At 38.8% G+C, this 12,807-nt stretch overlaps 1 protein-coding gene across 2 annotated transcripts in view; it reads right to left on the reverse strand.

Moving 5' to 3' along the window:
* The window catches only part of FCHO2 (FCH and mu domain containing endocytic adaptor 2), a 128,128-nt gene that overhangs the window by 27,389 nt on the left and 87,932 nt on the right, over positions 1-12,807 (reverse strand). For both annotated transcript variants that reach the window (XM_070056561.2, XM_089312569.1), the window contains exons 12-18: positions 10,371-10,431; positions 10,024-10,196; positions 8,130-8,141; positions 7,729-7,753; positions 5,377-5,419; positions 3,603-3,694; positions 598-701 (exon numbers count right to left, since the gene is read on the reverse strand). In XM_070056561.2, the coding sequence (XP_069912662.1) occupies positions 598-701; positions 3,603-3,694; positions 5,377-5,419; positions 7,729-7,753; positions 8,130-8,141; positions 10,024-10,196; positions 10,371-10,431 (510 nt within the window). The remainder of the gene's footprint in view (positions 1-597; positions 702-3,602; positions 3,695-5,376; positions 5,420-7,728; positions 7,754-8,129; positions 8,142-10,023; positions 10,197-10,370; positions 10,432-12,807) is intronic.

Here is a 12,807-nt window from a genome sequence, read left to right on the forward strand (position 1 = left end):
AGTAATCAGCATAGAAGAAGCAAAGCAGAAGAGAGTAGAGGCAGATGACTGGTCTGACAGCCTCACTCTGCACAGAGTCACAAACTTCTCTCTCATTATCTGATGACTTCTTAAGACCAACACTTCCCCTACCCCTCAATGTACCTTTATAAACCACTGATCTGATGTGGACTCTCACTTCTCTATGCACAAAGAAAGCTGACCTAGATACCTTCCAGGGCCCTGCAGGCAATACACTGCTAAGGCTTAGGAAGAGGCCACCATTTCTTCCTTAATATTTGACTATACCCAGAATTACAGAAAAACTGCTTCTTTATTGTGAGAAAATGGGTACCAAATGCTATTTCTATAATGTGTCAACATTCTCAGAAACCTCCTTTCCACTGGACAACATCTTGCTCCACAGGTGTGACCACTGAGATAATAAGCAAGCATGAAGGAAGCACTCAGTGGAAATTTTCTCTATACTTTGAGAATCTGAGCAGAAAAGTTCAACCATTTAACCATAAAGGGGGAATACAGAAAAATATCACTTGCATCTTAAATCCAAATAATTATAGTTAAAAAAAAAAAAAGAAACAACATATGAGTACATACTATTTCATTAATTCCACTGAGTTTGCCTGAGGTGAGCTTTGGTCTGGAAGCAGGCCTTGGAGGTGGGACAATGGTGCCTACAGAAAGGGGAGTTGTGGGCCTGGCTGGTGGGGAAAAACAGAATTTGAAGAAACTCATTAGTGTGTAACAAATTACATGAAGACATTCATCATAAGTGAACTGCTAGGATTCAACACTCATTGCTCAGGAGCACTTTTAAAACGTAATTATGGATATTTGTTGAAATACTGGGATCTATCAATTACCCTTTTTTCAAAACTACCAATAACATTTCCATAAAAAACATTAGCTTTCCAATAAAGCTGACATAATTATATAAAATTTATTCTTGTTCCACTTATTTACACATACAAAAAGTCTAAGGTAATAAATTATTGATGAAAATAAAATAATTTAAGGCCAAGTATGTTGAGTTTATCACTAACACATCTATATTATAGACAGTCATGCAGGATCATGCCTCTTTGATGCTGTGCCTTTAGAACAGTCAATCATGTGAACCCCAAATAAAACAAATTAAACTTTCTAATTTGAACTTTAACTACCACCACATTCTGACACTTTCTGACATAATTAAAGTGTTAAAAATATCCTAGTAGTTTTCTAAGGAAATTCCCCTAAATCACTACAGCTAAGTGTTCAAAATAATCTTAACTTGTCCTCAATCTATATAAATTTAGCACTGAGGTTTTTTTTTTTTTTTTTTTTTTAAAGATTTATCTATTTATTTGAAAGGCAGAGTTGGAGAGAGAAGGAGAGGGAGAGACACAGAGAGATCTTCCATCTGCTGGTTCACTCCCCAAATGGCTGCAACAGCCAGGGCTGGGGTAGACTGAAGTCAGGAGTCTGGAACTCCATCTAGGTCTCCCACGTGGGTGTAGGGGCCCAACACTGGGGCCATCTTCCACTGTATTCCCAGGTACATAAGCAGGGAACTGGATAATAAGTGGAGCAGCCCGACTCAAACTAGGGCCCACATGGGATGCTGGCATGACAGGCAGTGGTTTTACCTGCTACACCACAACACCAGCCCCACCTTCACTTCTTTTCAATGCAGCAAACGCTGCAAATCATAGTTATCAGTATTCCCAATTAAAAATACATTTGATCATGATAGAAACTATTGAATGAAATTCAAGTGCACATCCTCAAAAGTACAAATATATTAGCATAATCAAAGCAGAAGTGAAAAATGAAAGCCAATATGTTTACATAATCTTTAAATAAATTAATTAAGATGAGTTTCAAAACTCTTTGATCCACTTCAAAATATGGGCTAAAATTCAGAGATGCAAAAATATAATGGATGGGGAAAAATATAGTCAGCAAGCCGTTTAAGTTTATGGATGTGCAAAATTAAAAACAAATAGGCTGGGGCCGGCGCTATGGTGCAGAGGGTTAAAGCCCTGGCCTGAAGTGCCAGCACCCCATTTGGGTGCCAGATCTAATCCTGGCTGCTCCTCTTCCAATCCAGCTCTCTGCTATGACCTGGGAAAGCAGTGGAGGATGGCCCAAGTCCGTGGGCCCCTGCACCCACGTGGGAGACCTGGAGGAAGCTGTTGGCTCCTGGCTTCGGATCAGCACAGCTCCAGCTGTTGCGGCCATCTGAGGAGTGAACCAGTAGATGGAAGACCTCTCTCTGTGTCTCTGTCTCTCTCTGTTACTCTTTCAAATAAATAAAATAAATCTTTAAAAAACACCAAATAGGCCTAAGCATATACATGGGAAACAAATGGTGTAGCTGAAGCCCATGGGCATCAATGGAGGAATGAAGGCATGAAACGAAGGGGTAGGCAGGTGATGAAAAGAGCCCTAAAGAAAAGGATACTTGGAGGCAGCGCTGTAGTGTGGTGGGTTAAGCCTCTGCCTGTGGCGCTGGCACCCCATATGGGCAACAGTTCATGTCCCGGCTGTTCCTCTTTCAATTCAGCATATCTGCTGATGGCCTGGGAAAGCAATGGAAGATGGCCCAAGTGCTTGAGCCCTTGTGCCCATGTAGGAGATCCAGAAGCTTTTGGCTCCTGGTTTCAAATCAGCCCAGCTCCAGCCATGGTGGCCATTTGGGGACTGAGCCAGCAGATGAAAGACCTCTCTCTCTCTGGCTCTCCCTCTCTCTAACTCTGCCTCTCAAATAAATAAGTCTCTAAAAAATGGCGGGGGGGGGGGGGCAACAAAAAGGACATTGCACAGCTGTCAGGGCAGTGAAATTAAATACAATGTGTGTAGCTCCTGGCAGTACTCTACAGACTTGGGTTCTCTCCCAAGGGTTCCACATTCCCTAAACCCCAAATATGGCATGGCAATCCTGAAGCCTTAGACAAAAGGGGAGAAGATCAACTTCAAGTGATTTTATTTCCCTGTCTGAATAAGAAATTTTATTAAACATGCATTTTTATATTCATTTCCTCATTTTTGGCTGTGTTGAAGAAAAGAGAAATCTGACATATTCTTGACAAAACAACTAAAGAGCACTCATCAGGTTCTTTCATAAACTGCCCTGGAAGCATTAAAGTCCCTCTGGAAAGCAGTGTGGTAGGTTAAGTATCAACGGGCACATCCTGTGACCCACAAACTTCGATTGATTTATTATTATTAGGATACTGCGTAAAAAATGATTTCCAAAATACTAGAAAATTAGATGCAACTGGAATGTCTATGAAGAATGGACTGGACACATTAATTCATATCTATGTATCTGAATTGTAAGAATTACTATTTGGGTAATAATGGAATGATACCTAGAAATAAATATATTGATTTTTTAAAGCCATTGGTATTTATTGTGTAAGTGTTCAGGTCTTTAAGCTAACAAAAAAAGTAAAAAAATCACCTTTGTCTGGAAATATGATCAGAGGAAAAGTTAAACATTTTATTGATCATTAAATTCAATACACAAGTGGTGAATAAATCAACTTTTAAAAGTAACTGCCATGTTCTGGTAGTCCTCAGTTAAAACATACACAGACACACACACACAGACTTACCTGTTGCTGATGAGGGTAGCGAGGTTGAAGACGACGAGTCAAGAGATGGTCCAAACAGGGGGTCCCAAGCAAGCAAATCATTGGTCCCTCTCCTACCATAACATTCAAAAAGTAAGGATTTTAATGAAAGAGTGTTTTATCAGTATAAAATGCAGCCACTTCTTTTTATTTCACATAAAGAATTCTAAGAGCTCAATGCACATAACTGAAAAGTTGGGTGCTCTGCCAATGCTATATGTGAAGAAATCTAATTGACAGAATTAATAAACCAACAGTTATTAACTGCTACAAGCAGAATCTTCAATAACATTAGTGTGGAGTTGGTAAGGAGAGAGGGGAAGGCTAATTCTCATTGACTGTACCTTGTTAGACTCTAACCACCTTGGGGGCTGCTGGAATTGGAATGAGTTCAGCTTTACAAATGAAGAGAAGCAGCACAAAGAAGCTAAATGAGCTGTCCAAAGACACACAGGTAAGTAGAACAGTCTTAAGTCTGTTTAGTCACTAGCATCCAGTCTTGGACAGTCCATACTTATTTTCAAAGATGAAAAAGATCTTCTTTTAAGCTCTTTTTAAGTATAGAAAAGTAGTTTAAATATTTTAATGTATCAAATTGCCATTATTTAAAAAAACACTCTAAGAACTATAGAAAGCAAGCCCCCTCTAATGAAAATGTTGCACTTATCTAAAAGTACATGTGCAGTATCTCAGCATGCACTTAGGGAAGCACACTTCACCCTGTGCAATAAAGCACAGCATTATAACCACATCAGTGATTCCTAGAAACAAAGTTTAAAATGCTACACATCTCTTTTAAAATAACTCCAATATATACTACTACCACTGTAGTCAATTAACACCTCAAAAAGTATTAAATTTCTAATCTATCTATCTAATTAAGCCCACTTTTACTCATATAAAAATGTCTCCTGAAAGTATTCTTATTGATACAGAACTGAAAATGGACCCATGCAGCATGGCCTTAACATTTTTTATTCTTTTTAGGAAGAACAGGCAATACGCCTTCCAGCCCTCTCCCTTTTCAACTTAATAGAGGCACTTCATTTTGAAGTGCAGGATGTACAGTCTATTTTACAAGATCACAGTCAAAACTGAAGGAAGAAATGAGAAAACCCTCATGAGAACAGCTAGCTGAAATATAGACATTTATGAACTGAGGATATCAGCATTTATTTAGAAGCAGTGGGGACAGCAAGTACAATTACAATTGAATAATTTTTTAATTGCTGTAAAAGGAACTATTATCATGTGAGAAATAATTTAAAGCATCTATAAATTCCAACATGGACATTTCAATTTAGAACTAAACAATATCATTAACAATATTTTACTGAATTTGAGCAGGCAGAAGTAATAACACTCTCTAGAAAAAAGTACAACTGAAATGTAAATGTGGTGGGAGGAAGGAATGAACAGGTGGGAGGCAGGGCGCAACTCTCAGGGCAGTGAGAAAACGACAGCACTGCAGGGTAGTCCTCAGGGCGGGGCTGTGGCATTATACAGGCCAGACCCACAGCATACACTCCGCCAAGAAGGAACCCTAATGGAAACTGCAGACTGTGGGTGACCACGTTGTTGGTTCACCAATAACAAAGGTACTACTGTAATGATGGATTCTGACAGTGAGAGATGATGGGCATATTATAGGCAGGAAATATTTCGGAAATTTCTGTACTTTCCACTAATTTTTGCCTTAAATCTACAGCTGCTTTAAAAAATGCCCATTTAAAAAAAAAATAAACGTGGAACTTACTCATTGGGTGGAGCAGATGACTTTGATTTTGTTAACTCCTCACCTAATTAAAAAATTTAAATATTATGAAAAAATTTATAATCTGAGAAATATTTTAGTGAAGACAAACTCTACATACATATCCCAACTGCTGTGAATAGTTTTTAAATTTTAGAACTGAGGTTAACATAAACAATTATGAAGAAAAGATAGGTAATTTTTTACACATTTTCTATCATGCATATTAATATAACACTGACATTCTGCTAAGTCTTGATTTCTACATCTTTGGTAAAAAAATTGCTTCAGTTAATGAAACCATGGTTTTCATTAAGATAAAAGCACTGTTTAAGAGAGGAAAAACGTGGGCTGGAACTTCTTAAACAAGAAATATTTTAATTTAATTATTTTTAAGAGATTTATTTATTTGAAAGGAAGATACAGAGAGAGAGAGAGAGAGAGAAAGGAGGAGAGAGGGATCTTTCACCCATCAGTTCACTCCCCAAATGGCTGCAATGGCCAAGGCTGAGCCAGGCCAAAGCCAGGAGCTTCTTCCGGGTCTCCCAAGGACTTGGGTCATCCTCTGCTGTCCTCCCAGGTGCATTAGCTAAGAGTTGGATCAGAAGTGGAGCAGCCAGGATTCAAAGTGGCACCCATATGGGAGGGCTGGCGCTGCAAGCAGCAGCTTAAACTTCCAAGCCACAGTGCCAGCTCCCAAAATAATAACTATCTGATTTTTTCTCTAGCTACAGGGAAGGATGTTGGTGTTGAGGACAGTAATTGCCGTGGGGCCCAGTGTACTTGAGCAAAACCTCAGAAGTGAGGCCTTCTGGCCAACTGTCTGTGGGTTCATCCTGTTGGAGCCTTTGCCATCTCCTGGAGCGCTGCAGCTCACGTAAGCCTCCTGTGGCTGAACCATGAAAGAAGGCATGTACAGATTTCTACAGACTCTGAGGTGATGAAGAACAGTGGCATCTTCCAGAATGCAAAGCGATCTGGGATGTAAAAAATGTATTTGGATTGAATTCTATAGAAGTTTGTCAAGGACCTGTGTTCCTGAACTATGAAACATGTAGTATGCAGGCTAAGGAATAGTTTATAAATAAATAAATGATCTGAATAGTAAAAAATACATAGACATATTTAAACATAAATTTTAGTCAACATTTTAACTGATCAATCATGAAAGAATTTTAACTTATCCACCATGAAAGAAGTTTTCAAGTTCTAAAAATACTATTAGTGATTATATCGGCAAAAAGTAGTTATTAGCTCTTCAAGATCTACTTTGAAAAATTTTTTAAATTTGAAATTTATTTATTCATTTGAAAGACAGAACAAGAGAGAGAGAGAGAGAAAGAGAAATAGAGACAGGAATCTTCCATTTGCTGGTTCACTCCCCAAATGATTGCAACAGCTAGGGCTGAGCCAGGCTTAAGCTAAGAGCCAGGAACTCCATCTGGGTCTCTCACAGAAGTGGCAGGAACTCAAACACTTGAAGCATCATTTGTTTGTCTCAGGCACAATAGCAGGAAGCTGGAATGGAAATGGAGGCAGGACTGGTTCCCAGGCATCTCATAGGAGATGTAGGTGTCACAAGTTGCAGTTTAACCCACTGTGTCACAACATTCTGTTTTTAAAGATAAAAATTCTGGGGCAAGCATTTTGGTGTAGCTGGTAAACCCACCAGCTGGGATGCCAGCATCCCATATGGGCACCAGTTTGTGTCCTGGCTACTCCACTTCCAAACCAGCTCCCTGCCAATAGCCTGGGAAAAGCAGCACAAGATGGCCCAAGTGTTTGGGCCCCTGTTACCCACATAGGAGACCCAGATGACACTCTGGCTACTGGTTTCAGCCTGGCAAAATGCTGGCCATTGTGGCCATCTGGGGAGAGAACAAGTAGATATACAAAAGCGATCTCTCTCTCTTTCAAGTAAATAAATAGATCTTTTTTAAAAAGTAAAAATCCTTACATTTATTTTGGTACTTATTATGAATAGATCTTTTTAACTAAGCTAAAAGTTTATTAGGATTGATGCTTTCTTTCAAGTGGGCTATCTCAACTCTGTTTTTCCAAAACCTTCGTAATTTTCAACATATAATTCTGCAATAGATGCTAACACTCAGAAAATTTTTAGTATAATTAACTTAATCTACTCAAAAACAGTCATTGACAATGACACAGTCACTGTATGGCTTAAAAATAGGTCAAGTTATGTCTCTCATCTAACAATGCCTTCTGAGTCACAAGACACTGGCACGCCAGTGACACAATCTAACAGTCTGAGTCACAAATTGCTGTCTCGCTTTGCGGATTTCTGAAAACTGTTGTAGCCACGAATTGAAATTAACAAAAAATGTCGATACTTACTAGATGAATTCCGATTCATTTGTACCTAAGGTAGAAATATAAAAACTAAGTACCATTAAATAATTTAATTCAGTAATGAATTATTCAGTAAAATGTAAATATTAGGAAACTAATTTTAAGTTGTTTTTAGTATATCTGCTCAACTGAAAAATTGTATGAGTACTTACATAAAAGACACAGGAAAAAAAACTTACAGTAGTTTTTGTTTTATAGCAAAAAATAACAAGGCATATATTTTTAACATCCATTAAAATGTTTTAAAATAACAAAATGTTAATATCTATAGTAAGAAACTGTGACTTGGTAATCTAAAAAATTTAACAAATATTCTGAAAACCAACATTCAAACGTTATGATGATATTTTAAGCTGACAGGCAAAAATCCAAAAACTTACACTTACCGGACTGTGTCTCTGGTAGTACATGTAAGGAAAAAGAAAGACATAGTATTCATATTAGAATTTCAAATACAGTATGAGTATTTTCCTATTCTAATAACCTGCAGTTCTCTTCAGAATCATACCTAAAATTCATCTTAAAGCACATGTACTGTCAGAGGAAAAATACATATTTGTTAAATAACAAACTGAGCAACAAAATCTACATAAAGACGTCTTTTCAAATTGAATATTAACCATTAAGATTTCTTATTTTCCTAAGTATGAAATTAATACATGTTCATTGTTTTTAAAATAGTGAAAAGCACAAAAGAGAAAATTTAAAACCATCCATGATTTCCCTCTCCAAATACAAACATTTAATATTTGTGTGTATACACACATGTATTTTTAAGAAATGTTTGGGGCTGGTGCTGTGGCTCAGCGGGTTAACGCCCTGGCCTGAAGCGCCTGCATCCCATATGGGCTCTGGTTCTAGTCCCGGCTGCTCCTCTTCCAGTCCAGCTCTCTGCTATGGCCTGGGAAAGCAGTAGAAGATGGCTCAAGTCTTTGGGCTCCTGCATCACGTGGAAGACTGGGAGGAAGCTCCTGGCTCCTGGCTTCGGATCAGCGCAGCTCCAGCCATTGTGGCCATCTGGGGAGTGAACCATTGGATGGAAGACCTTGCCCTCTGTCTCTACCTCTCTCTGGAACTCTGTCTTTCAAATAAATAAAAATATATCTTAAAAAAAGAAATGTTTAAAGTTTATTTGAGAGGCAGAGACAGAAAGACAGGAAGAGAGAGGGAAAGACAGATAGAAAAGCTTCATGCACTGGTTCACGGCCCAAGTGCCCACAACAACAAGGGGCAAGCCTGGGCCAGCGCTAGGAGCCAGATAGACAACCCAAATCTCCCATATGGGTGGAGGGTCCCAGTTACTTCAGCTATCATCTGCTACCTTTCAAGGTCTGCGCGGGTGGGGACTGCAGTTAGGAGCCAGAGCTGGGAACTGAACCCCGGCACTCTGATGCGGATGTGGTGTCTCAACCACTAAAGGATAAAGGTCTACTAATAAACAGATATGTTAAATCAGTTACATTCTTATGTAATAAAAATTCTGAATAGCTCATAATCTCCAATCTCATATATGCACATATTTTAAGCAACTCTCTTTATAATTCAACATTAATCTTGATGTTAAATAGTAAAAATACAATAAGACTTCACTTAAGAAATCTTTTTTGGTGGAAAAAGTAGCCTTAAAAGGAAATACTGACATGCATAACTGGGGGAAAACTTTTGTTTTTCTAATATACAGACTACTTTAAATATATAGATAACAGTCTGAAATGCTGACTATTTTTATTCTTTATTATCAAGAACATATTTATTTTTCCCCACAGTGCAATATTTCTGAATTTAGAATATGAAAACGCAATCAGATTTATTATGGCAGTGCTTTATTTCTCTCTCAAAAGCAAATATTCAGTGAAAGACAAAAAAAGTAAAGATAAAACTTAATTCTTAATTTTTAAGGAATTTCCTTTTATTTAAGTTCCACAAAACATGGAAAAGAAATTTTAAAGTTAGAAAAGAGAAAGATTAACACAGTTTACAAAATTCTTCCTGAGATATACAGCACTGCTTATAAAATATAGCAACTAACAGACAGAAAAATATCTACATTTTCAGTTTCTTACAAACCACTTTCAATAGCAAGCCAAACTACACCAAACTGACAAGCTTATTTGCCTGTACAGAAAGTATGAACTAAATACTTTCTCATCCAACATGCTGAACTACTTCTTAGTAATGGTTCATTTTTTATCATTCCTAAAACAAGCCAGACACAGGCAGATAAGAAAAATCAAGGCTGCAAAATAAACATAAAATAAACTTGCTTATGTTCTTACTTACAGAAACTGCTGGAGAGAGTGTTATATTCCCAATAGATACTTTCAATTCATCTAAAGAAGCCATTGTGTGATGGGAGTTACTTGGATGCATAGGCTTAATCTCTATCCGATACTTCTTTGGTTCTTCATCTTCAGAGTCAGAATCACTAGATGAGTAGAAATGGTTCTCTTTGGTATGTGAGTTTCAGTTAAAGAATTAAGCTTTTAAATTACCTTAAGGCATAACCAGCTTTCCATACATTTATAAAAAGGAGTCATATTATGTTTACAACCCAAAGAAGCTTTAAGTCATACATTATTTTGGTACATGCTGATACAAAATGTAAGAATACCCAGAAAATGAAAGGATATCATTTTGATTTGCTTCTGGTTTAATACTATAGCCTTCTTCATCTACATCAGGAATGTTCTATGGGAAAAGAAAAAAAAAGAAATATTATAATAACACCTCCAATTTACAAAACCCTTAAAGATAAGTAAGATTGTCTTAACTATTACTGAGGAACTAAACCATTTATCAAATTTCAATGACATTAACAAAATTAACAGCACTGGGGAAATTACATATTTTTAGTTAATTTAGTTAATTAGCTCTACTGCCTCAGGTATATGAAAGGGGAAAAAACTGAAAAGTCAAATGACCCATAATTTCAAGGCAAGAAATCACCAAGATGAAGATCAATTCAGATTGTTTAAAATCTATAGTTTCTATTATAACTCAGGTGGAATAAGTGATATTTAAGAAGTACTATCAAGGTTAAATTATCTCAATTTTATTAAAAATCCTACAGCAATATAAGACCCAGTGGGCATTTAAGCAGCTTAAAATAGAAATGAGCTAATGAAACTATGATGGAGCTAACGACAAGGATATGTTGGAGAAATACACTGTCATGCAAACAACAGAGTGTACTTGCACAACCTTGACATTACAGCCTACTACACACCCAGGCTCTGTTGTATTTTTGGTACAGACTACTACTCTTAGCCCATGATAACCAAAACACCAGGAGATTAAATCAAGCCCAGCCAAAAATGGTGCAAGACAGCCGGCGCCGTGGCTCAATAGGCTAATCCTCCACCTTGCGGCGCCGGCACACCGGGTTCTAGTCCCGGTTGGGGCGCCAGATTCTGTCCCGGTTGCCCCTCTTCCAGGCCAGCTCTCTGCTATGGCCAGGGAGTGCAGTGGAGGATGGCCCAGGTGCTTGGGCCCTGCACCCCATGGGAGACCAGGAAAAAAAGCACCTGGCTCCTGGCTCCTGCCATCGGATCAGCGCGGTGCGCCGGCTGCAGCGGCAGCCATTGGAGGGTGATCCAACGGCAAAAGGAAGACCTTTCTCTCTCTGTCTCTCTCTCTCACTGTCCACTCTGCCTGTCCAAAAAAAAAAAAAAAAAAAAAAAAATGGTGCAAGACACATATCCAGCATGAAGCTCAAGGCTGCTGCCACCATTACATGGCATTCTGCTTTACAGCAGACTTTTGGCTATCAAAAGTTTTTGAGGCTAATAGATACATGAGACCATGGTACTATTATATATTTTTTGTACTTGTTTAAAGTTAATCATAGTAAGAAGTTAAAAATATTCTAGTTGAGGGGCCAGTGCTACGGCATAGAGGGTAAAGCCATTGCCTGCAGTGCCAGCATTCCATAAGGGCGCCAGTTTGAGTACTGGCTGTGCCACTTCCGATCCAGCTCTCTGCCATGGCCTGGGAAAGCAACAGAAGGATGGTCCAAGTCCTTGGGCCCTGCACCCACATGGGAGACCTCAAGGAAGCTCCTGAGTCCTGGTTTCCAATTGGCCCAGCTCTGGCTGTTGAGGCCATTTGGGAAGTGAACCAGTGAACCTTCTGGGTGGGAAACCCAGAAGGAGCTCCTGGCTCCTGGCTCCTGGCTCCTGGCTTCGGATCGGTGTAGCTCCGGCAGTTGTGGCCAATTGGGGAGTGAACCAGCAGACAGAAAACCTCAATCTCTCTGCCTCTCCTTCTCTCTCTGTGTAACTCTTTCAAATAAATAAATAAATCATTAAAAAAATTCTAGTTGAGAGTAAAAAAACCCACAGAAGGTGGTAAATAATACTGTTCAGATGGAAATTAGTTTCAAAGTATTTCAACAAGGGCTGGCCTTGTGATGTAGTGGGTAAAGCTGCCACCTGCAATACCAGCATTCCATATGGGCATCAGTTTGAGACCTGGATGTTCCACTTCCAATCCAGCCCCTTGCTAATGCACCTGGGAAAGCAGCAGAAAATGGCTCAAGTCCTTGGATCCCTGCACCCACGTGGGAGACCTCAAGGAATCTCCTGGCTCCTGGTTTCCAATTGACCCAGCTTTGGCTGTTGAGGCCAATTGGGAAGTGAACCAGTGAATAGAAGATCTCTCTCTTCTCTCTCTGTAAACTCCATCTTTCAAATAAAAAAATCTTTTAAAACAGCTTTAAGAAAGCAATTTCTGTTCACATTACAAAATCCCATAGGTGAAAAGATGATGAAAGGGTACTAAAAATAAGGAAGAGAAATATCATAAAGACAGAACGGTCAACATTCAGTTTGGATGTTCAGGAAAAGTTTTTTTCAAGTTAAAGAAATTGATCATACCAGAAAGCAGAAGAGGAGCCATCAAACACAATGGATATTGCAGAAACCAATGGAAAGGAAAGGAAACAAGGTCCTTTAAGGGTCAATAAGATGGGACCAGTGCTGTGGCATAGCAGGTAAAGCTGCCACCTGCTATGCCAGAATTCCATATGGGCACCGGTTTGAGTCTTGGCTCCACTTCTGATCCAGC

Source organism: Oryctolagus cuniculus, chromosome 14, assembly GCF_051225735.1.
Source record: "Oryctolagus cuniculus isolate XC-2025 breed Fujian yellow rabbit chromosome 14, ASM5122573v1, whole genome shotgun sequence".
Taxonomy (NCBI): Eukaryota; Metazoa; Chordata; class Mammalia; order Lagomorpha; family Leporidae; genus Oryctolagus; species Oryctolagus cuniculus.